The sequence below is a fragment of the Amblyomma maculatum genome, chromosome 2, assembly GCF_055883805.1.
Source record: "Amblyomma maculatum isolate TAMU_Amacu chromosome 2, ASM5588380v1, whole genome shotgun sequence".
In the NCBI taxonomy this organism is placed as follows: Eukaryota; Metazoa; Arthropoda; class Arachnida; order Ixodida; family Ixodidae; genus Amblyomma; species Amblyomma maculatum.
The window spans coordinates 64929919-64956348 of NC_139345.1; the positions used below are offsets into that span (position 1 = coordinate 64929919).

Sequence of the window (26430 nt, forward strand, 5' to 3'; positions counted from 1 at the left end):
AGGAATGCAAATAATAACAGGAGTCAGAAGGTAGAAAGTACCAGAGAGGTTGTTTTCGCTTATACGTTTTTTATATTTTAAAATGTGTTAGATACATAAGCGTGGTCTTTGCAGGTGGATTATACATGAAGACGGACATTACATACACGCTGGAGCTCAGTATTTAGACAATTTGATAAAATAACTTGCCTTTTACCGTTCATATTTCGGGGCAAGACTATATTGCAAATTTAGTGCATTCATTTCTGCAGGTGAGCCCTGTTTTTAAACGTTATTAATCGGCCACGTGGCACGAAATATCGAACTTAGAAAGCATTTGAAATCACGCTGAATGGATTTCCCCCTTTGAATATCTTTCAGAAATATTTTTCATACCTATTGCAGGAAATTTTAACGCGAGTAGTTTGTTTTATCGGATAAAAACAATTTTGGCGTTTTTTTACGCGGAGTTTCTACGTACAGATGCACAAAATTATATATGCCTAACGTAACAAACTCAATTTCAAAAGCAATGAAAAGCGTATTACGTGGAACGTGAACACCTTCATCAGTTCAAAAGGCATCGTCGTTGCCTTCACCACCGCCGAAACCCAGGAATGGTAAAAACGTGTAGGAAAAAATACGCTCGTGGTTTCGAATTAAAATTCGGACTCAACCGTTCTTTGTGCAGTGTTTAGGGTGGTGTCATACTGTTTCTCATCGAACTCCATTTGGTAGTGAAATTGGAGACTAGCTGCGATAGGAATTCGAGATGTTGAGATATGTACCTTCTGTGCCGTTAATTATAGATATGTGTCCACAGAGAAGCGATACAGATACTGCGCATTGCTTTTGTCCCAGAACTAAACCATCTAAAGACCTTTAACGCAACCAAATCACCTCTCTCTCAATGCCAACGGTATCGCGGAATGATAACGCAGTGGTAAATGCGGGGTGGGTTCAAAGCGGTATCGCGTCTACTCTTAAGGCAAACCTCAAGCCTCCTCCTGATTTTTAAACAAAACTTTTGCAAACGCTATAAAAATCACCCAGTAAACCTCTATAAAAGCTGTCATTTCTTTTGAAGATTACAGGTTGTTTTTACAACATATGCACCCGCTCTCAGGAACAGTGTACAGCAGATCGTATCTTTTTCACATGCGTATCTTTTTCACAAGGATGAAACGAAATTGTGCGCATTTCACACGAGAACATGCCCACCCTAGCAAATCAGATACTATCAAGCAGCGCAATAAAATATGCCATTGCCACATATGGCAGTGAGAGCGGCTTGCTTGGAGTAGTGTGAGAGAGGTCGACTTACAACGCGCAGATCGGCAGCATGGCAAGCAACGAGAAACAGCTTGAAGAACCGGGAAGAAGCGAGAAGCTACACTCCTTTCCCTCCTAACTTCCTAATTACCCAAACAGCAGCCGAAAGTCATACCTTCAATCAAAAAAGACAATTCATTCACTCATTCAATACCCACAGACTGTGTTTTTATTTTTGTGTGTGTGTGTGTGTGTGTTCCCACTCCTGTAATGACCCTCACAGGGCTGGCAGTATCAATAAGAAAGAAACCAAGATACTTTACTGCGGTCTGTCCAGGTCAGTGATGGAGCATATTCGTTAGGTGAATAATAAACTAAAATCTTGCGTGCATTTTCTTATGTTCATTTTAATGGGCAATAGTATACTGTGTGGTGGAAGGCCATCAACGTTGAAAGGGAGCGCAGTTTTCAAATTTTTAATGCTACAGAGCAAAAGGCCTCGTTTTCCAGGGAATCCGGCGTAGGCATTGTAGGCGTTATGAGCGAGAAGTTGTGAGTCATTATGAGCCATCAGCAGCGTGGAGTGAAGTGATTAATACTTCTCAACTTTATATGCCCACTTTTTTTATATATATATTCACTTTCGTTGTATACAATCTTGCTCTACTCGCTTCTGTATTTTTGCCCTTGGTATGGGTTTCTGCTCAAAGGCAGAAATGCGCTTCCCCTTACGAGCCCAGCACCTTCCAGTTAGCCACTCATGTATACAAGACGACTGCGATCAGCAGCCAGCGAATGCTGGATTATTCGCATTGAAAACTAGCAAACATCCTGTGAGTTTTGAAAGAAATTTCTGCATGCTGGCCTAGATCTGAATGTTTTCTTGCTTTGCTATTAACCTGCACACTTTGTTGTGCGGGCAGTATTTATATCAGCACTGTGGAAAACATTTTACACCAAATGTGCAGGAGTGCGAATATCAACATTTTCAAGGGGAGATGTCATACGAATAGTATCGAGTATGGCTTGCTCGACAATTAATGAAATCCAGATGTAACCATTCAAGACATATCTGTTACTGTGGTACGTCTTATTAAGGGACTGTACGCAGACCGAAACACTCGACGCTAAAGCACGGTTAGGACCTTTGCAATGACTGGTTGAGACACAATGTGATGATAGGTGGAAACAAGGACCAACCAGTACCTTTTCGCAACGTCCACTTTTCCGAATGCTCCCTTTGGGAACCGAGTGGAGTGCTCGAAATTTCATAGGGTACGAAAAAGTTACTTAGAAGGGCGAACAATATCACACGTTTTTATGCAACGTTGTGCATCTAGTAATAACAATATACATTGCAAACGTATAATGGTGACGGGGCTACGCACGGAGATACTTTGTTGCTCAGCAGTGATCGGTAAAGGTCGCCACAGTTTGACACCGAATATAAATGTAAAGTCATTAGGAAGGACTTGCAAACACTCTATTTGCAATCCATACGTCGATCTGAGAACTCTACATGAGAGCCTGAGTTTAGCATTCTGAATCGAGAGAGAATCGTAAATGTATTGTGTTAAATTCGCAGTATAAATTTAAAAATATTTGCATACCGATGTTTTCAAAACGCGAAAAATTAACAGTGGTGGATTGTTTCAATTACGCGCCTTTTATTCAATAACGCAAAATACAAGCATACGTAAAGCCCAGGGGCTTTAAGCACACGGCGTTTGTTTCGCCCTCTTTTAGCCGTACGAATGATCTGACTTCACTATGCTTTTCCTTACTGCCGTTAGATGGCTCGACATTCGATAAAAGGAGGCGGGTTCTAGCCGCGCGCTTCAGCTGCAGGTGCATTGTCTTGACTGGTGCACGGAAAGTAAGGAGTGTTCGCATGGTTCATTTTAACATTTTTTTCTTTGTATTTGGCGTAGGGCTTCTATAAAAATGGTCTTGGGTGAAATGAGGGTCGTACAAGCCCATACAGCATAGCATTTGTCCTCCGAGGCCAGTGATTCCGAGTGCTAGTGGTTTCGGAATTGATCGACGTTCAGTCGAAGCTCCGTTTTATTCAAGTAAGTCTTACTATTCAATTCGGTGAACGAAATTTCTTATAGATCGCTGTGCTTGCTTGTCTCAAGCTCTCTTTTATGATTGTACATGAACTGCAAATTTTGCAATTTCGAATAACATGTTTACGTGCTGCCCTTCAATTTATTTTGTAAATATCTGCCACTGTGCATAAGTGTACGTGCTTTCATAAACACTGTGCATCGACTTCCGTTAACACGATCTAGGAGCGTAAGCGAACTGGTTGGTTTGGTTTGGTTTGCGGGGTTTAACGTCCCAAAGCCACTCAGGCTATGAGAGACGCCGTAAGCACACTGAGATAAATGTCACACTGTGAACAGCTTCCTTCACTGCAGTAACGAAGAGCAATTTCGCACTGTTAGTATGTAGTTATTTATACACGTACGTAAAATAAAAAAAATCAGTCATTTTTGAATCACTTGGTTGATATAATTCTGTGAAATTGCGTTTAAATAGTTGTCGTAATTTAGATCACGAGATTAAAATAATGCAGAAAAGTTTTCGGAGTGCGAGGGATTGACAAAACTGTTGTGCGAGGATTGTTAGCCACCTATATTTCTCATGTCGTGAGCATTGAGCATTACAAATTTTCTCTGTTTCTTAAGTAATATGTATCTCACGCAGACGTTGTATGTTTTTGGTAGCTGTTTCGCAGGACTCGACTACGCAGGACCGCACCTCTTGCACGTGGCACTTGCGCCATAAAAATGGCATCCGTCACTGTTTCGAGAAACGGGACAATGAGCGTGCATGTGGCAGAACCTCAAGCAGACACAGAGCTACTGAGCGGATGGCGCAAGAAAATGCTGTACATGCTTGTGGCAACAACAATCATTATAACGTCACTGAACGCATCGTTGCTTATGTGGACCATCAAGGTTTTGGATTTAAGCTCGGTAAGAATCGGAGGCAATTCCTTAGGCAAAAAGGAGGTCTGTTTGCCACGTTTCTCAGGACTGTAGCGTCTACTAAGAATGGTTGACCCCTCTTGCATAATCGAAATGCTCGTTTCGGCCTTATTATCAATTTTCACGTACCTGCACGGAAATCGTTATGTTTCCGTCACATGACGTTTACAAGCACCAATTTAAATCTTCAAGACACTGTTCGGAGTTACGTGTAGAAGTAATTTTCAGAATGCCTACTTTGGAATGAAAGAGAATATCCTTCGGAAGCTCTGTGGTATATTCTGCACTAATATCACGGGAGCGCGAAGCTGCATTAAACTATTGAGAGAAGTTCACTCATAGGCAAATGTTGTCAAAGAAGACACAGCATAACTGCATGAATGTTTGACGTTAAGCATTAAATTATTTTCATTTCTCCATCTTTAATGGCACTTACAAAAGCCTTCATTTGAGAATCTGCAAAGCCAGTATCTTATCGCATCATATTGCTAACCCGTGTACAGCAGTCAAAAAGAGAAACTGTTTGTAACTTGGCATGTGAGACTTAATGTTCCGAAACTGGCAGCTGAAGGATCTGAGAGCCGTCCTAGCGGAGTGCTCTGGGCTAATTACGACAACCTACTGCTCTTAATCGTGGACTGGCAATCCGCATCCCAAACGCCTCACGACGCCAGTCTCTAACAACTGAAGGGCAATTGACGGCAGTCAGACCTATGCTGCATCGGAGGATACTAGGAATGCTGGGCTCCATGCAGGCCACCACAGAAAACTGACCTTGTCAAGGTTTAACGCTACAATAACATCATGTAAGGCGATTCTTGTAGCGTGGCGTGACATGGTCCATAGGGTCACGAAGAGTCGGACACGACTGAACGACTGAAATGAACTGAAGGCGATTCTTGTAGTATTGTTAAAAAAAAAAAAAACTTCGTGGTAATGATATACCATATGGCTTGATGAGGAGAGCAGGAAAAAGGTTTCGTTTGTTTCTGGTTTGTAGGGTTTAGCGTCCCACATCGACTCGGACTATGAGAGACGCTGTAGTGGAGGTTTCCGGAAATTTCGATTATCTGGGGCTCTTCAACGTGCACTGACATTGCACAGCACACGGGCGCCTTGTTTTTTGCCTCCGTCGAAAAGCGGCCGCCGCGGCCGGGATTCGATCCCTCATCCTTGGGCACAGTAGACCGCAGGTTGAGTAAAAAAGGAAATGAATATAGTACTAGAGGGCGCGTACTATGTTATCATTGTTTAACGGAAAAACAAGAAGAGTGCGCGTGATTTCTCGTGTATAAGGTTAAAGCTGGTAACATATAGAGGAGTGCTACGGCATTGACGAGAGGGCGTCATTTATCGCAAGTACTGTTAATGGAAGCTCTAAATTGAAGCGGTTAAAGGCATAAGCGCCTAGATCTAGTAGTGGCAGTCGAAAGCTTCTATGAAGACGTAGAATTTGCCATGGGTAAAGTAAAAAAGAAATCATTATACTGTATGGTGGGTGACTTTATTGCTAATGTAGGCAAGAAGTAGGTTGGAAACCCGAAAGCTCGTGACTATGTCATAGCCACGACAAACATCACGAGCGAATTGTTAGAAGAGTTTGCTGAATAAAAAAATAACGAATCATTATATGAGTACCTTTTTGAGCAATTGCAATCACCGACGGGGAGATGAACTCGAATGAGGGGACTAAAGAATTGCCAGGGATCACGTTACTTCCTATTGCGACATTTCAGTGCAGCTCATCAGCTGTTTCAGCTTTTCGATAGATTGAGGCAGAGTTCGAGCAAGACGTTTATGCACAATTACACTTTTTTATTTTTCACACATATACCTTCTTCAAGAAACACTCCACTGACAGTTCTTGATTTAGTAAGATCATAGTAAGAAGTGGCGTTCGGCAAGGAGACAAGAACTTTTCAATGCTGTTCACAGCTTGCTTGAAGTAAGTTCTGAGACATTTGGTTGAGAATATTTAGGGATGAGAGTCAATAGAGAATTTGTGAATATGTGCGATGTGCTGCCCTGTTCGCCTTTATATGTAACTAATCATGCGACAAACTCCAAGGACAAGTGACACCTAGACATGAAACAAGGGCAGCAAATATAAACATTAATATGTAGAAAACTATATAGTAATGGTGAGCAGCCTTGGATAGGAAAAGCAGGGTAGGTAGCGAGGCACTGGAACTGGGAAGGGAATGTGAGTTGTTGCGCCTCGGTTCAGGGAGCCAAGGCTCCGTTCGCTGGTCGCGACGGCCAGGGAGATTCTGCAGCGTCCCATCTAGGCGAGCAGCACTGAACTCGACGGACACGCTAAACGGTCTCTCTTCCCAAGTGGCAGTGCTCTTTCTTATATATACCGAGAAACGAATGCCACTTGAATTGTCAATCAGAAGGAAGTTGGCGGCAGCCAAAAAGGTCTTACGCTTCGAATCTACCGCGGTGCGAGGACGAGAGGAAGGGGCGCCGCTAAGGCGGCGGGCTGAGGCAGACTTCTCCGACGCCAAAGATTCTCCTTAGTGCACTAATATTATGCGGTGAAGCACCGTGGCTTGTCAAGGGGCATTAGGAGCTCGACGGCACTCGCTCAGCTCCCATCGTCGGCGCTGCAGGAACCGCACGAACCGTGGCTAAAATCCCGATCATAACAGAGCGCTTAGGACAGCTAGTGACTGCAGATATTGCCAACAAGATTGAAATAACTAGTACAAAATTTCGGGATGCAGTGCATTTGGAAGTACTCTCAGGCCATGAATGACATTTTTCAAGTATCCCTCAAGGAGAAAGTTTACAAAAGTTCTATCTTACCAGGGCTCACCTATAGAGCAAGGAACGTTGAGGTTAACGAAAAGGGTTCAAACTAAACAGTGGACAGCGCAGGGAGCTGTGGAAATAAAAAATGAGAGATGTAGCGTTAAGAGTCAAGAAGCGTGCAAGGGGGTCAAAGTGGACATGCAAGTTCCTGGCAACCTGCTAGAAATCAAGAAGAAATAGACATGAGCAGGTCATACAGTACGAAGGTACTAGAACCGGCGGTCGGTAAGGGTAGCTGAATAGACTCTAAGACCATGAAAGCATAGCAGGGGACGGCAAAAGGGAATTAAGTTGCGGGAATGAGGCGATTACAGCTGTTAAAAGTCCGGATTAATTGGAGGCATATGAGAAAGACTTTTGCCTTCCAATGGGTGTAGTACGGCTCGTGATTATGCTAAGTCTGCACAGCAGACAGGCAGTTTACTCCGAAATTAGTTCTACTGTACCATATTTTGAAAATATTTTATCTAGAAGTTAAGTTTCCACTAGAAGCGATAAGGCCTTTACCATGCATTGCCAACTTCCACCCTTCAGAAGCACCGCTTATTCTTGCCGCACTAGCGCCCATCTTCATCCTTCTGAAGTTACATTCAACACCCACCACCACCAACCAAACTTCCACCTGCTACAACTACCATGAGCCTAATCTTTCAGAGGCCACATCGTTATCATGAACGGAATGCTCTACAATTGGAGGGCAAAGGCATCTGCCGTATCCTTACAATTAACCCAGTTCCATGTCAGCTTCTTTCACTTCACCTTCGCAAACTTCCTGTAATCTCTTTCGCCCGTTTAACCTTCTCCCGCCTTTGCTGCGCGAAGTTCTTTTTCTTGGAATCCACTGCACTACCTTTAGCAATCATTGATTTTTATTCTTTCGCATTACATATCTGCTCATGCCCATTTCTTTTTCATGCAGTCTAGAATGTGATTACCATAAAACTCCAAGCAAGTACACCCCCCCCCCCCCCCCTCCGCCTTTCACACGCCGAAATTACAGCCGACATGAGGGGAGTGCTTTCCCGGAGTGGCACCGAAATTCAAAATGGCGGCGACAAATTTTTTTCCCCATAGAAAAATTATGCGAATTGCAAATAAATTTAAAATTTCATTTATTTCGTGAGCAGACTGATCGGGATTAAAGTTTGTGCCGAGACGTCTGCGGGCTACCATGGCGTGTTCACGCCTACGCTGCCGCCACAGCCGATGTAAACTGATCGGCGCCTGCTGCCAACGTTTTCTCTCGGCGCGATATTTAAACATGTTCCCGATTGCCTTATTGCTTTCGGTGTCAGCTCTTACAGAAAGCGGTAACATCTTGCATTTATCGCTCACATCGCACGTCTCACAGGCATTCTTGCGGTGGTAACCCGACGCCAGCCGTCAGCCTTTGGGCATGTGCACATCCGGGCAAGTCAGCGCCTTCAGGGTGCAATTTTTATTGCGATGCTTTTGAGAGCTGAGTTTGGATTGGGTTCTTGGCACGTAGGGTGATCGCTTCCGGTGATAGAGTGTAGGTTCCGTAAATGTTTTCCACACGAAATTCACGGTTTTGAATCCGCTCCACCGCATTCTTTCGGGAATATCAAAAGTGGAATCTTCCTGTGTACCTCTTGGATTTGTGATTTACCCCTTGCATTAGGGCTTTCGGACTAAAATAACGTAAGCGCTGGCCGCTCAGAAGAATCCTTTAAACTACGTGGCTCTTCGCTTGTTTTCGTTTCATTAGGATGGACCGGGCGTTCTGTCTCTGACAACAAGCGGTGTGAAAGTCAGCGGGCATGGGCAATTCCTAGATGTTCTCACCGTAAAGAAGCTTCAACCGAGTTCGCAGGTACGTATTGTTGTTTTGATGGCTCGACCATTTAGCAGCGATGATAAAGATTTTGGAAAATAAATTTTTCAAAATGCTGGAGAAGAAAATGGTGTAAGTTTACACCGTATAAGCGATGGCTTCCAGGTGTGACGCGAGCAAATTTGAAAAACAACGGTGAAACCAAAAAAGGGAAGTTGCGGTAATATGGTCCTCCCGCGCAATCGGAAATGAATAGAGTTGAGTTCAGTGACGCAAGGCTCTGCAATGCCTTTGTCAAATTTGCGGTTTAAGAAGAACCCCTGTTCTAAGCACAGAAAGCAAACGCTGCCATCGACGTCAGTGAAGCCCAATTCGGTTTTAGGGCCGAGGAGTAAGCTTGAACGCATTGACTCGATATAACAATCCTAAAGTAAGATCAGGTGTGAAGTTCAACATATAGCTAATAATGTAGAATTTAATCCTTAAAATCGGAGATTTATAACAGCTCAATTCCTAAAGTTATCGCGTTTCGCAGTGACAGCTTTTCGATTCTTGCCTGTTTGCCTTCTCCTGGTAGACTTTTCTCAGTAATCTCAACCTACAATCTCTTTAAGTACTACCAAATATTTAAACACAAAACGTTTTCACTCCAGCTCTCTAAACAGTAATATTGTGAATAACCGCCTGTTCATTTCACACTTGCTCTAGATTGGTGATGAATTTTGAATGAGTAGAGGAGAAATACTTTCAAAGTAAACACAGCACTTAAATGGCTGCTTGGCGGTTTCAAAAGTGTAACTACTGACCTAATTTACGAAGGATAAAACACATGTATTTTCATTTTAGGAAAAAAGCCTGATAATAGAATCGGCTGGTGACGTGAAACTTCAGTCACTAAGCCGACAGGGCCGATATCACAACACATTGACTCTTGGTAAGTTTTTCCGAACCCTGAACTATTGCAATGTGCGGGTTATAGGGTAAAGAACTGAGCGTGTGTTCACATTGAGCGTTATATGCGCAGCATAGCTATATGAATTATTTAGTCAATTAGGAATTACTTGTCGCGATATAGAGAGCAAATTTCAATCAACACAATAAGCTTAGAGAGCCTTTCGATGTTCTAATTAAGGTCCTAATTAAACCTTGGGTCGGACACACGCACGTACGCACGTAGCGTGAACATATTTTATAATAGCATTTCTTATATTATAGGCTCTGGAATTCTGGAATCCCGCGGAAGTCACTTTTTGGTTAGGAATCCTCAAGACAATGTCTTGTTTCGAAGTGATCCATCTGAAGTCGTAATTGCCACCGATAATCTCCGGATTTCAAGTAAGTATACTTTAGCGAAGAATTCTGAAGGTGCGGCGCATGCGGCGCGTCAAAGGATGGTTTTGGTTGCCTTCGGTCAAAGAAGCATTTTTGAGTTACGTAAATATGCCTCTCCGCACGGCGTTACATGCAAAGGCGAAGCTTGAAAGTCATTGCGACCATACGTTCCCGATAGCATCACCATTAAAAAATGTTTGAACAAGTACTGTTCGCATACTTTGCCTGCATGTTTCACATATCCGACCGCTTTTCAGCTCGTTGAATTTTAAACATCAGTTGCCATTTAACTTCATGCGGCTTTAACGCAAGTGATTATGCAGGGCTGGCTCATTGGCGTATTGATTAGAATGAAGGGCCCTCAGGCTTTAAAGCACGCGGTTATGTTGGGCTGCTGCATACATATTTCTTATAAAACGGTAGCGTAAAAAGCCCTCTTTTGCAAAAAATCTGGCGGGGGGTGGGGGGGGGGGGGGATGAGGGATGGAGGCAGGGTGATAGAAGGAGAAGGAATTGTGTGCGAAAGATTAAGGCCATACCTCTCGCAGGTTGTAGTTCGTAAGTGATATGGCCGCATGGCCGGGCATAATATGGTCGGCGAGATGTGATCACATCGCTCTACTAACTAGGGTTTCTTTTCCGAGATGGAGGGGCGTCATCGGAATCGGACCCAGCGGGGCCTTTAGATAGAGTGTCAGACACCCTACTTCTAGGCTACGCAGTTACATTCGTGCGGCTATATTGAAGCGGGTCTTTGCATGTTCGTCGCGTGCTCTTTCACGTGACCTGGCAGCATATGACGTTATGATTATAACATCTGTAAGATAATAAATGAAGAAGTTAAGGGATGAGAGATTAAGGGAGTAGCAAACTTCATGTACGTGACGGAAGCTGCAGACGGGAGCCAATGACGTTCTTGGTTCATACTCCTGAACGCAGAGCGTAAACGTTTTCCTGTCCATAAATATAATCTGATAATCATTACACTTGCTACTTACACAACAGGTCATGACCTCTCCCCCTGATCTCCTTTTAGCCCCATCCTTTGTCAACTGTGGCAACCCTATATCCCAGGGAATTTAAGAATTCTAACACAACGGTAATAATGTTTTAGAGACGCCAGCGAGTTATTGTATTGCTGACACTCTCCGTGCGCCTCAATTCGAACGTCAAACACCACTCAGGGCCAGCAAATTTCCTTACATATTTCTTTACGCACTATGCAGCGAAGGCCGGTTTCCAACTAGATGGATCTCTGCACGCCGAAGTTGTCCGAGGTGGCTCAATAAAAGATCTAAAGTAAGTTTCATCAACAAAAGATTGCCATAAAATATACAATTTATCATTGCTTGTAACTGCCTTCAACAGAAGCCCCAACGAAATTATCTTCTTTATGTATTCTTATTTCCTAGAAATTCAATGGCCTGTCTAGCTACAAAAAAGCTGCTATCACTTAAAATTAAACGCGGGCTAATGAAATGTAAGTTCCTGACTGAGTAGGAATTCGTTTTCCTGAACGAATGCTGCTAATGATGATTTCGGACAATTTTAGTGTCACAATTTCAATTTCATATACGTCGATGTTGACAGGAACCTCACGTTCTATGTGGAAGCGGTGGCTATATTTAGAATGCAGGATATGAATGTATGATGAAATAAAGAGAACAAAAGGAGCGAATTCCTCCTCATAGCCTCAAAAAGTTTATATTATTTCATTAATTAATCTCCGTGGAGTAAAACTATTACCCTGAAATCAAGCATGCCCTTTACGAAGCTCCCATCAGCGGAAACAGCTTTTGTTCCAGGATATGAGCAAGCAATGTTAGCGTTTTCTTCAGCGAAAGAAGTTCAATAAAAACAAAGTCACACAAAAATGCAAAAGCTTTTAACGCGATAACGCTAAGGGCCTGGTTCACTGAAAATCGTTCACAGAAAACGTTGGCGTTGTGGTTAAAGAATCTCGAGCACAGTGCTGGCAGGTTGTAGCGGCCAGCTGATACGGCAGATCACTGACTGGACGGAGAGTTGGAAGTTTTGCACTAACTGCCAACTCGGGTCTCCCCTTTCATTTCAGAAGGCGATATCAGAATGAAGCTTCGCGGATCCTAGCTTTCATTTTAACCCTATAGTCCGCGCAGGCACTTTCATACGGCTTGGTTAAAGCGGGGCTTTATATTTGGTCTGGTCGATTACTCTATCGCGTCATACATTTAAAGACGGAGTTTAAGTGTCCCCTATAATTTTTGAATGCAGGGTTGAATCTCCGACAAAGCGAATAAGTGTTCATGGAGAAGAAGAGGTGTCGATGATTGCTCGCGCCGGTGATACTCTCGTGACGTCACTTCAAGACATTCATCTGCACACCAGAAAAGGACAGGTATGAACCTACTTGTGATCACAAATTATAATGTCTGCTCCTGCAGTGCAACTGAATAGTGTGGTCTTATGTATTTGCGGAAAAAAACACTAAAGGGGCACCGCTGGTACGTATGGCAGTTCTAAGCACCACTCATGTTCTTAGTGAAGACTAACGGCTACACAAAAATATTATGTTTTGGGTGAGTTTATTTTGTGCGAAGATATTTTTTGTTATCTATTAAGCCTGGGGTTAACAAAAGAATTGCGAAGCTGAGGTGCACCATCTCCAACAGTGACTTGCATACTCCGATGATTCGTCAACGCAACAGTGCGTCGACGATCGTGGGAGCCGTTGCAGCTCATAGGAGCGGTGCGTGTTGAAATAAAATAGCTCCTGCCCCTCAATTTCATATCTGATCCGCACCTGTAGTTCTTGATCATATCATTATGCGTTTTGGTATAGAAACACGTGCAAAATTACGGCATATCGTTTTTAAACTTTATTTACGGATACAAGCAAATGTTGTTAATAAAGCTTGCCTCAAATGGAGTTGGGTGTGTAGTTGTGACACATGCACACTCACTCTTCGGGCTTGCTGCTTTCTATAGCACCCACTAGTTACTAAATTGTAGTGTACCTTATCATACTTACTTGCTTTTTTTGTGTGTGTTAGAATTACAGGCTCCATAATACCAGCTTGTGGGGCGAGTTGGTGCATAATACCCAGAACTGCGGCACAACGTAGACAAACACGTAAAGAGAAACACAACAAAGGTCTGCAGCCGCGTCGTCAGATGCAAAATTAGGGAAAGAGAAATGCGCTCTCCACTTTCGGAAGAAACTGGGAGGTATAGAAATGATTAAGAAAGTGTGGCTTGAGTCAGGTGGCGGGCGGGAGGTTAGGGAGAATAAGATGGGGTATAGGGCATGATACTGGACTTCATAGCAATCGGAACGTTTCACAAAAGGGAATAAAGGGCGCGACCATGTCAACTTTTCTCACGCTCTCAACCCTCAGCAGAAGCGGCTGCTCTGCCTGCGGGCACGCTAATACTAACGAATAAATTCCGGCATTTGTCGCATTGATTGCCGGTATTTTTGTTTTGTCCCAGGAGCGCACTGATTACCTCTTTTTTATTTCAGATTGTTGTGGACTGCAATCGATTGGAGGTAAAAGATCTGGAAGTGGCTGATCCTTCCGTTCGTTCTACAGACATGCGTGTCTATCAGCTGTGTTCTTGTGACGACGGCATGCTCTTCCTCACACCCTCTGAACGACACTGCCGGGCATCAACAGATCTTTGCTCGAGTCTCTCAACGCCACCACCTGCGTAGAGGCCAAGGAATGTAGTTACGCCTGTTTTTGCAGACGCAATTAAAGACGGCCTCCAAATCCTCAACGCCAGGGCAGTGGAGCGCAAAAGCACCCCATCCCGATCGTAATCAGCTGCGATTCCTAACAACTTTTGCAGTCCTTTTGATGGGCATACATTTCGGACCCTCTTGAACAGTTCGTTTTCCTACGTATTGACGCATAACTGTGTTCAACGAGAATTTAACTTTGCCGAAAATGCCGGCGGCAGCTTTTTTGGGGTACTTCTTGACGTGTCGCAATGCGTGCACGCATCGACGGCTTCACGCGATAGCGTAACGGTCCGTTACGCAGATAACCTGTTTGCGTCGGCGAATGCGTCGTTCGTGGCCGAATAACTGAAGATAGGTCCAAGTAAAGTCAAAATTTCTGAGGAGTTTTCTGTAACTTGGGCAAAGAAGAACACAAAAACTTCAGTATTGGCTATTTAGATTTAGGCATTTAGTTTAGAGTCTATTCAAAACAGAGGAGCTTTGGCTGCGAGAAAGAACACGCTCCACACAGGCCATAAAGACTCCTTTCTATACGTAGTATTTACTACGGTGTTATATAGTTCTAAAAAGCTGAAGAAAATGATGTCAAATACATTTCAAAATGAATGCTAGAGTAATAAAGCAGTGGAGAAAGATAAGCTTGAACAAACCACAAAGATGGAGTGCTATTCCGGTGTGTAGTACGTCTGCTCATATACATATAGATGAACAATAATTCGGCAGAAATGATATTCCGTGGAAACTACAGATTCATAGTTTCAATACCGGTCCATCAGTTTTTACTTCTGTTAGCTGTACAGCCCAGTGAGAACAAAAATTAATGCAAAGAGCTCACCAACATACTGTACTGTATCTGGTAATATGGGGCATCAAATTAAGCCTCTTTTTAAGGTTACTCGCAAAACACACAAGAGCAGAACAACTTCTTTGCAAGAAGCGTTACAGAGTCTGTACTTCACGATTAAGGAACAATTCCCCCGTTTTAAAGCCATGTATTCACGGGTAATATCTCCGTATCTATCTTGGAGATGAAAGTCTTGGTGCTCGGCAGAACTGACGCTTCAGTATTCCCCGGAAAGTATATCATGTCCCGAAAATCTAAGTTGCATTGAACTGCACGCAGGAGAAGAGAAAATCATAGAAATCAAGGCTGTGCAAATATTTGAGACGGGCTGCGAGAAGCACACAGGAAAGTCTACCTAAATACATTAACCTCCATGTCATAGACGGCTGCATAATTGACAGGAGACAATTAGTGTAGGTAAATTATTAACTGAATTAGCCTGCAAGAAAGCACAGTGTATTGGGTGGGAAGGTTTGGGGAAAGACATAACACCAGGAACATATATCGTACACAAAGAAGCACTACACCTGAAATGACAGGCCAGAAAAAATAATCTCGGCTAATGTGTTCTAAAGATAAAACCGCCACGTAAGCTGCAAATACTCTTTAGAAGCGGTGAACAGTAAGTTGGACGTAGTGAATAAGTTGCTTGTGATAATACATTTTTGGTGCTAAATTATTACATCCGGTACAAGCTGCAGCCTTGCTGGATACCCTTAAACCATGTGGGACAAGTCTCTTAGCATAGAGTTGCACAGCCGATACAAAATATTTTCAATAATTTTCATTCTGGTTGCATGGCCCTATTGTGACGCCAGTGTACCTGAGGGGCACATTGTCCCCGCCACGCCATCATATATTCAGCTGGTGTAGATCCCACAATGAAAGCTACGGACAGGAACTTTTGGAATGGTTCATCTGGGCAGCCAGTTGCGCGAAAAATTTCATCCACGTTAGGGTTATTTGCTTAGAGAAAGGCGATATCATCTGCATGTGCTAGGGTTTTCAGTTCGTTGCCTTGGATGCGGAAAGCTCCAATAGCATTTACGTGCAGACTGCTGCTACATAGGAGCTCAATTAAACTGCGAACAGAATTGGAGATAATAAATACCGTTGTTTGACCAAGGATAAAAAAGACACGGGCGGCAAAAAACAATCAATAACAGTTAAGAGGGTAGGGCACCTGTTAGAGAAAATATGTATTGCTTTGTACAAAAATGAATAAACATCAACTTTTTTAATTAGTGAGAGTAAAACAGAATTGACGCACCCAATCTAAAGTTCAAGAAAAAAGTGCAATGAGCTCCAATATACAGTCGATATTGCAAACTGCAACCTACTCGACTACACTTTTGAATGAAAGAAAGTTTGCAGACAGCGTGACATATAGCATATAGCTTTGGACAGCATGACAGGTCTATAGCGCTCTGTTAATAGCAGTTTTTCTATTTCAATGCTTATAACCTATCAATAAAATGTTAGTTTTTGTGAGTGTCTGCTGCTGGACTCCGGTGTTTAAAGTCCGGTAAATATCTAAAGAAAAATGAGGTCAATAATTGCTTAAAATGTTAGAAAATTCTAGAGAAACAATATCAGGCTCAGTGGGGCGCCTTTGAATAGGCGCCCCACTGAGATGCCCCATTAGTGGCATCTTCTATTTTAGTTAATTTTAAAGGACCATTTATTGCAGAGCAATCATCCTCAGCTGAAGCCGGGCTTCACAATGGAGTCGAAGCGCGCCGCACCCTGGGCACCAGTGTAGTACGAGGAAGCGGGAAACACGCGCTGACTACTTCTGGACTTTAGAAGTATAATAATCATGTCAGCGGCCGAGTCTTTACCACAATGAAAGGCTGATCTTAGCAACGACACGACGGTGCTCATTAAGTAACATCTGAATAGTCAGTTTCTCTGATTGCAAGGCGCAATTGCCTCGAGACCGAAAGCGGGCACACCTGTATCGTTTCGTGTTAAACTTTTGAAGCCAGCACTTCACACCTGACATTTCTTTCAAATGCCGTCCAAGAGCTTCGCCTTGAAAATTATAAAGTTGTAAGGCGTTTTCAGTAACTTTTCTAAAGTGTGAACAAGTCCGTATTCCATAGGCATCCATTCCTCCCTACGAAGTGAAGTTGCTTGTTTACCTTCCAGTAATTGCCAACTAGAGTTGCAATTACTCATATATGAAGCCAAGCAAAGAGCGAGAGAGCGAAACTTCCCTTGAGGCAGCACCCTTGCTCCTCAATCTTGAGCAAAGTGATTCTTTGCGCTTGGCAACTTTGTGTGGCAGGAGGACGTCCTCCACCTCCTCTTAAGGATCACATGCTTGCGAAACGCAAAACTTCGCATCGAGACGTTTACTGCACGGGCCAGATTTGGACGTTCGTCAGGCTGTTAAAGCACCTAATTTTAGGCTCTTGCAAGGCACCTCCGGCTTCCACTGAAAAACACTGACTAGACGATGCCGTGGTATGTAAAGAGCTACTAATCGGGAACAATTGAAAGCAACAGGTGTTTTTGCTGCAGAAGAACACACTAGAATCTTGGTGTCAGGAGGCACCTACCTTTGCTGTAAAGGCTGGTGCATGTCCTTCATGTCCGTGCCACTTACGGTGATAGCAGTCGAAACTTCATTTTCGGACGCGGCTGCTTTAACTGTTGCGATAAGCGCAGCTTCTGATCGGGTGACGGTGACAATTTCGTGAAATATTCCTGTAAGGTGTCAGCCGTAGTGCGAGGGCCACCGCGCAGCTTGTCCGCTTAGGGAACTACGCCTTCTTCAGTACGGTGGCCAAAAAACCACCAATCACCACAGCGTGAAGCACGACAGTGTCGATGAATATTTATTTATTTCGTTTACACAACTGCTAACTAATACTCAGGCCCAAGCAGGCGAGTTCTGAGCACTATATAAGAAGTGAGGTCACATGCATATACATCAAAAACATCTTCAAATAACAAGGCATCAAAAACAACAAATAATCATGCATATAAGGCGGGGTAAAGACGAAGACTGGCTTACGCTTCAGCCGCAGCGTCATCACTTGATGCTCTCGGGCACTTCGTCGAAACTCAGTCACAGTGTGACTTCTGCGATGGTGCGCAGCTCTCGCGTTAGCAAAGTCTGAAATGCGCCGTCATCGATTCCTTTGCGAATGTACTTAATCGTATCGGCCTCTGACATCTGTGCCTTCACGCGCTTGCACAGGTCGCCGACACCTTCGATGTAACTTATAATGTTCGTGCCAACCTGCTGAGATCGCGCACGCAAGCGCTGTACAGCGCGCAGTTTTCTGACCACCGGGCGGCCGAAGGCTTCACAGAAGCTGACTTTTGAACACTGATCATAATGCAAAGTCCGCTTCATGGTTCCTGTACTATAGATTTGCTACGCCGGTGAGATAGAAAATCGCGTTGTTGAGCTGAGTTCGCGCGTCGCATTTATGGTAGGTGCTAACCCGCTCATAGGATATGAGCCAATCCTCAACGTCGTGGTCATCGGTACCGCTGAAGATGGCGGAGTCTCGTTGACGGAAAGGGCCGGCCCAAATGACGGTCACGCTCACTTGTCTTGGTGGTTGACGTCTTCTGGCATCGCAGGGGGTGGTAAAACGTGCGGCTGCTGAGTTTCAGGGCGAGAGGATTGATTGTAGCCCGCACCTGCACCAAATGTAAGGTGGAGATTTATTTCTAGAAGCTTGGGAATACAAGTAAGCGTAAGATCAGCCCGAGATCTGCCAGACCGACCATGCGCGAGCATCAGGCAATGACAATGCTGCTCGAGTGTAAGTAAGCTCGTCGTCTTGTTTACACGAAGAGGGTAATTGGACGGAGGCACACAAAAGTTATTATTCAGTTCTTTTTATTGTTCTTGGTAAGAAACTGTGTTTTTACGTGTTAGTCTTGGCGAATATTGGAGTCAAAGAAAGTTTTTTACTACGCCTTGTTATTCTGCTGCTAGTCGTCTTAAGACGAACCGGAGTAGGTGCGTTGAGGCTTCTAGATATGGATTTATGAAGTAGTGTTAAACAGCACATTTCTGTGTGCGTTTCAATGACTGGATATTATTTTCCAACATTAAAGCCGTCGGCAATCTTCCCTTTTATACTTCAAATAAACAACTATGTAATAATACTACAACTACTACTACTACTACTACTACTACTACTACTACTACTACTACTACTACTACTACTACTAATAATAATAATAATAATATTAATAATAACAATATTAATAACAACAATTATATTAAAAATTATAATAATAATAATAATATAAAAAGGTCAAAAGTCATGTGACCTATTTTGAGGCACCCGATACACAAGGTTGGACCGCCTTGGAATGAAAACTAGGCACTGCATATCCCATGCTGTCAAGGGAGAATATCCCTAATAGTGGCATAATCAGTGAGCGTCAGCATAATATCCTGATTCAGTGTGTGCGCTTGATTCATTTTCGGGAAAGTCCAGCTTACAAAAATTATCACTATCACTGCCGTGGTGTTGTTGGTTGTGAACTTATACATCTCCCAGATGTTATGGAAGTCAAGTGGCCTCATCTTGGGTCCTCCCTGTCTCGACAGCTTGGCTGTCGCTATATGCTCTGGGCAATGCTAAGAAAGTTTGTCGATGCAAGCCCAATAGCCAAGCTTTACGGCAATCGACTCCAAATGTTCCAGCCTCAGCCTCAGTTGCCATGACTGTGCATAGGATAGGTAGTGATATGCCCGCACAGATGCTTATAGCAAAACAGCGCACTCAAAGGTTTAAATAAATGATGTGTTTTTTAATCAATCAGTTAATAAGTCAATCTTTATCTTGATTTCCTTTGGCTCCGGAAATGACAATAAAACAATGTGCCTAATAGCGCTCAGGTGTTCACGAGATATCGCTTTGCTAACACTGACCTGCTTGTAACTATCCGAAAATGCCAGATATTAAATTGCTATTTGAACTAACGTCACTAAAACCGACGACAGAATGCTGACCGTGTCGAAAGTCACGAGCGCGGTAGCAAGATCCGCATGCAAAACACAGAATCCTAAACTAGATTACCCTAAAGCCGGCGCAGGAGTACAGTAAAGTTCATACTGAATTGGTCTACCTATTCCTGTTTACCGCAGAAGGCGCAAACGGGGGAAAGTGCCAAGCCAGACATATGCAAATAAGAATTTCGGGGCGGAATACGGCTGCTGAATATGGTGTTGATGACGGTTTGATTTTAAAAAAAATCCGGGTTTCGGAAACGTCGCTGCTGTTGTGTACGGTGTAGCCAGAAGGATAGGCAAAGTGATGTCAGTGGGCCCAAGTTAACCCGGGAGCGCCGAACAGAGGAACAGCGAGAGCACACACAACACGAATATATTGCAGGCTGTTAGATGTTAGGGGGTTTGAGCCGCTTCACGATCCCACCACTGACCCCAGTGTTAGATGTCGGGAGCCGGTGACGCTTGGACCATCCACTGCCAAGAGGACGTCCGTCCAAATTGGAGCGAGGAAATCACAGTCACAATTTTAATCCGTGTATCAAGGCTCCGACTGCACGAGACGAGCTGAACGAAAGGCGTCCTTATATCATATTTAGAGGCATGGTATATGGGATAGCGGGACGCTGCTTTGTGACGACCTGCTTTATCACGCCGCTCGGGCCTATATGAGGCCTGCGTGATTTCAATACAAGTTCTTCGTTCGTCCAATCTCTTTCTCTGTGGTTCGTCGTCCACGCCTGGCGTCAGTCGTATCATCTGGCGACGAGGCAGTTTGCGCATGCGCGGGGCGGGCAGCCAGACCAGTCAAAGCACCCGGCATGTTTGTCGAGCGTCTGGCCGTCGACTACGCTTTACCTGTTCAAGGAGCACGACAGCGAACAAAGCGTCGACTGAAGGCCAGCAGGAATGCCGACACAGAGAAGTGACCACTACGGACGCAACGTATGATGAGTACTGAAAAATATCTTCTTACGGAAAGATAGCGGAGTTTGATGCTAAAACGCAGAACTTCGAATCATACGTGGAACGTTTTGAACTTTTTGTTAGCGCGAACGAAATCACCGAGGGAAAAAAATTGTATTTTTGACTATGATTGACGCGGAAACTTATGAGGTGCGGAAACGCCTGAGTGTTCTGAAAACGCCCGCTGAGAAAACATATACTGAGGTAAAGCGGCTGCTTCAAAGCCATTACTGTCCGAAGAGCTCTGTGATTGCCGAATGTTGCAAGTTTAACCACCGAATACAATTAGAGCACGAAGGGGGGGGGGGGGGGGAAGAGTTTATTGTTGAATTGCAACACTTCGCCAGAAAGTGCGACTTTGGCGCATTTCCGCAAGATGCGTTGTGGGACAGATTAGCGGCAGGCTTGCGGAACGAGGAAAACTAGCGCACATTGTTCGCTGCCTATATATTAACGTTTCAGGGGGCATGCAAAATTGCAATTGACCGAGCATTAGTAGCAAAAGGTGACGCTATAATACAAGCGAGAGAAGCAACAAACTTATCGGTGCACTCCTTGCAGGCTAAGAACAAGAGCGCAAAGAACGAAAGATTGCCGAAGTCCAATCCTGACCAAGTGCCAATGAAAGTGTCTTGTGAAAGATGTGGCAGGCAGCACGAGTCACAGAAGTGCTGGTACAAAAACATCAAGTGTCATAATTGTTTTGAAATCGGTCATTTGCAGAAAATGTGCCCAAAGGCAAGGTGCCTGAATACTGTGGATGGTATTGAGGATGAGGAAGAGTTAGACGTGTACCATTTTAAAAACGTGACACGATCGAGTTACGGAGTGAACGTTGTAGTGTAAGGCAAGCCATTGACAATGCAGATCGACACCGGCGCGGCTATTTAGATTGTCCCAGAGAGTGTGTACAATTCAGTCTTTCTACACACACACCACTGGCATGCCACTGTACACTTAAAAGGAAGAGCAGTTAGCTTTCAAAGGCCAGTGCGACGTATCAGTCGCGTACTGCACCAGTGCATGAATCTGCCCGTTTTTGTAACGCGCGATAACCGGAGGCGGCAGCTGCCAGCACTGTTAGGTCGCTGTTGCCTTGAGTGGCTTGAGCACCTTCAGTTGGAATGGCGGCAGACTGGCCAGCTTTCGAGTGAAAGCCGCATTCAAAGCCGCGTTCAAGCACTGCGCGACAAATTTCCTTCGGTGCTCTCGAACACGCTCGGTGCCGTACAAAACTTTGAGGCAAGGATGGTGCTAAAACCGAATGCTGCACTGATTTTAAGTCACGCATGGCCAGTTCTCTTCGCGCTACGTAAAAGAGTAGGAAATCAACTCAGCCACATGGTAAAGTAAGGCATGCTTCGGCACGTTTCACACAGTGTGTGAGCAATGCCAGTTGTGGTGGCCCGCAAGAAAGATGGTAGCCTGCGGTTATGCAAAGATTACAAAGTTACGGTAAACCCAGTGTTGAAGACCGAACACTATCCGCTACCAAGACCAAAGGACTTGTATTCAATACTAGCAGGTGGAAATATTTATTGCGTGCTCGATCTGTCTGCTGCCTGCAAGTAAGGGCCGCTCGCTCCAGAAGCCAGACCCCTTTTGACCATTAACACCAGTTTGGAGCTTTTAGAATTTCAACGTTTTCCGTCCGGTGTGGCGAGCGCTCCAGCCATTCTCCAAGCCATGATGGATCAAGTGTTGAAAGGCCTTCTAAAAGTTGGATGCTACATTGATCACGTCAATGTGGCAGGCTCGGACATAGATGAGTGCCAGAAGTCATTTGAACGTTAAGTAATGCCGAAAGTTGGGCGAGTTGGTGGCTTTTTTCTAGGGCCACCGTTTTTTTAGACATCGTGACAAGCTGGTTTGTGAAATTATGAAGGCCTATCATATTAAAAAAAATGTCAAAATTTGTGTCAGCGAGCCATCTGTAAACTTGGTAGATTGCGAATTTGATTTCTTAGCCTCTACTTTACTTTGATCTACTTATCTACTTAGGTTTCTCTTCCCCTTATTTTTTCTTCATTCCCCAGCAATGAGTGGCACCTGGTACTGTCTGTTACTGCCTATGTTATGACCTAGCTTCCCAAAAAAAGGAGGCTGCTTCTTTTTGTGATTTTTCCAAGTAACCAGTGTATATTGCGGGCTTCAGCAATAAACCCAGTTGCGAGTTAGAGCTTGTCCGTGTCGTCCATCCGTCCTTCGTGTACTTTTTGCGCTATTTTTCATCATGAATCACGACTTGAACGTGTCTTGCAGCGACTGTGTGACTACAACATCACATTGAATGCCGAAAAGTGCCCTTTTTTCAAGACTCTGTGACATATATCTGGTTCACAAATTGACTGCGGAAGGCATTTATTCAATTGGCGCCAAAATAAAGGTAATTCTGGAAGCGCCGGAGCCACGTTCAGTTTCTGAACTGAAAGCGTATCTGGCAATGTTGAATTTTTTATTCAAAATGTTTGGATAACGTGTCCACAGTAGCACAGGCACTTTACCAACTTCTAAGAAAGGACGAAAAGCGGTTATGGTCTAAAGAATGCAGCAATGCTTTCCGCTACACCAAAAAGCTGTTCACAAGCAGCAAAGTTTTGACCTTCTACGACGTCAATAAGCTTATCGGCATAAAGCGCAGTCCCTCATCTTATGGCCTGGGAGTTATTTGTCATGAAACAGCAGACGGTAGTGAACGGGTTTTGCCTCTGGAATGCTGACTGCTGCGGAAAAGAAGTACCCGCAATGTGAGCGCGAATCCCTAGCTTTGGCTTTTGGAATGAAGAAATTTTATCGGTATTTATACGGAAGGGAATTTACGTTTTACACTGACTATCAGCCGTTGCTGGGAATCCTTGGCCAAGATAAACCGACGCCTTCTTAAGCCGCATAGCGCGTGCAGCGTTAAGTCATGTTGCTTGCTACCTACAGTTACTGGATCAAGTATCGCAAAAGTAAGAACAGGATAGAAAAAATCAGCACGGGGGCCGAAACGTAACGGTTACACGCGAGTGTCTTCGCGCACAACGCCGGCCCGATGAGCACAACACAAGATGGACGCTCACGACGATCTCTCTCGACAACCGACCGAGCGCCTTTCTTTTATAGAAGAGGAAAGCGTTGGCATTTGATCTGTCCAATCCGGTCGCAGCAGTTGGCGGCGGACCAAGAGACCCGATAGCGAAGGCATAGAGTTAATACTACTAAGGTATAGAGTTAATACTACTAAACGAATGGGATGGTCTCCCTTTTCTCTCTATCTTTCTCTTCCTCTTTCTAAACCTCTACTCTACCTTTCCCCCTCTACTATATTTTTTATATATATAAAAGCACTTTTGGTAAGAGACCGTTTTATTTGCATTTTGATTGGACTTTCCTCACCCGCGATACATTAGTGGTGCGGGAGAGATCCCACTTAGGATCTCAATCTACTCTATCCCTTTGCGGACCTAGGGGGAGGAAGCGCGCCTCTACGTCGACGGCGAGGAGGTTGAGGCGCTATGATGTCTGGCTGAACGTGTCTAGACGTGTTTGACGCCGAGGCTTTTTATAAATGCACCAGTGCCATGCTGAGCAGCACCGGGACTAGTGGCCTTCGACGATCGTCGGCGCTCGCCGGCGCTTGCTCGGCTCCAGTCATCGGCCGCGGCAGGAGTCGCGCGAACCGTGGCTAGGAGCCTATTCCTAACAACACGCAGACGGAAAGAAAAATTGCATAAACACATCACAGGAAATCAACGTTCAACATACAGACCGCTTCTTACCCGACAGGTAGGCGTCCAGGACAGAAGACTTTCCACGGTGCTCAAGTGGCGCAAAATGGCCTGCGTCGGTTGTGGTACTAGCAACCGCTTACGATGGCGCACGGGCGGAGAATATCAGGTCGCTGTCATCGAGATTTCCATTGGTGGCGGGTGTCGCTTAGTAGAGAGGTATCAGCTAGCAGCACCCTTCACCTGGCGGAGGCAAGATGTAGGGACTGGGAGGGCACCGTGGGGCCGTGCGGGGTGCTAGTCTCCGTATCTGAAGGTACGGCCACATCTGGCGAGCTGACCTTACATGTCGAGCTCCCGCACGTCACGTCCCGGCATAAAAACACGCTGCCCCACTCAGACCCGGCCATATGTGAAACACAACCGCACCGCAATTCGGACGTTGATTAGTTGGCCTCTTAGAACTATGTCACGTACCCACTAAGGGTATGCTGACTGGCTAAGGCGCGGGTGGTGAACTGTATGAGATGGAAGCATTCTGTAAAAATAAAATTAAAATAAATAGAAAAAATCCGTGCACTATAATATTACCAGACAGATTGAGCAGCGCAGCTAAGGGAACCTGGGAAGTTCGTGATTTACACGCGGTGTTGAATATATTGCATGCAACGTTTCAATATAGCGTTTTCTCTGAATGGGAGTCGCTGCATTTCTATAGAAGGTAATAATTTCGTACAGCAGGGAGCACACTAATGTTTCTTAGTTGAAGAACAGACGCGCCAATCGAAAGAACAGCTGCAGTGGACGCAGACAGACAAGCTTTTGGAACTGAATTTCTAAAAGGCGCTTTCTCAAAGAGAAGTGCTGGCAGAGCCGCTGGAAGTGATTTATTGGCTTAGATTGCGCGCAAAATGGGCTCGAATGGAACAGCGCCTGCCCAGATTTGTGAAGGCAGAAGTTTAGCATTGGAACTCTGCAACCCTAGCGCATGAACGGTTCGTCCAGTGTGCGGGATGAGCCAGCCGCCTCTGTTCCAAGGATACAACAGATCCCGGTACTCGGGAGTTGATTACCGAGGGTGTACTATTCTGAAATATGGTGTAGCTGCGAAACATGGCCGCAGCTGTAAATGCTCAGGTTGGCTGTACTGCAATACCTGGGCCTCAAGCAAGAACCCTTGCTAGGGAATATGTAGCCTCGTTTAAAAGAAACCGCTTGTCTCCCGGTAACGAAAGCAGCTTTACCGAATTTAGGCGAATCGGGATCAGGATATGAAGTTTGCGTAAAGCGCGAGACCCTGTACGTGTGAATAACGAAGATTAGAGAGAGATCGTCTTTGATAACTCTCACTGCAGAAAAAAGAGTTGTGTAATTTACGTAAGGCCAATATCACTGCTAATAATTCAGGCAGATAAATGGCAGCCTATTGGGTAAACCGTGGGATAACGATGAATCCAAAGAATGTGAAATATTGCCCAGGCCTGCTTTTCAGGTACTACGAGGCATCCGCCGCAATAAGAATATTTAAAGAAGCATGACTGCAAAGATGAGGGAATTGGATTAAATTTGTACCCTTTGAGAATAACGACATCAAATGAAATTTTTACAGAAGCAGTGTTCATGCTTAGGGAGGGAAGCTGTAGAATGAATATTTAAGGGATCCAGGAGCGATTTCACGAAGAAAACCTGTGGAGTGTGCAGATTAAAAAAATACGGTGCTAAAAACAGCAGCCATAAAGGTGAAAAGGCGAAACAAAATGTGAAGAGGTGAGCTACCCAAATTTGAGAATGCTTGAGAAAAGTAATTTGAAAACTGTTACGAGGCAAAATCTGGCTGAGAGAGATCTGGTTTCCTCCTCAAGGTGCCGAACTGCATCGGCGACAATTTTTGAAAACCCCAGAAAGAGGCGCAATAGCTCAAGGTCTAAAAGCACAAGGGGAATAAGTTTATAGGCAGAAGCTCTACACAATAAGACACTGCCGCAACCTTACACTGACGGAACGT

At 44.5% G+C, this 26430-nt stretch overlaps 1 protein-coding gene and 1 pseudogene across 1 annotated transcript; both read left to right on the plus strand.

The window, feature by feature from the left end:
• The first annotated feature begins 3088 nt into the window (after nucleotides 1-3088).
• Nucleotides 3089-16168, plus strand: LOC146198845 (zeta-sarcoglycan-like). Its single transcript, XM_084592664.1, has 8 exons — nucleotides 3089-3323; nucleotides 3984-4235; nucleotides 8794-8898; nucleotides 9706-9793; nucleotides 10075-10194; nucleotides 11418-11490; nucleotides 12445-12568; nucleotides 13694-16168. The coding sequence occupies exons 2-8, from the start codon at nucleotides 4047-4049 to the stop codon at nucleotides 13883-13885; spliced, it is 891 nt and encodes a 296-aa protein (XP_084448790.1). The 5' UTR covers nucleotides 3089-3323; nucleotides 3984-4046; the 3' UTR covers nucleotides 13886-16168.
• Nucleotides 16169-20710: 4542 nt separating this feature from the next.
• On the plus strand, nucleotides 20711-21240 carry LOC146198846 (uncharacterized; annotated as a pseudogene).
• Nucleotides 21241-26430: the final 5190 nt, after the last annotated feature.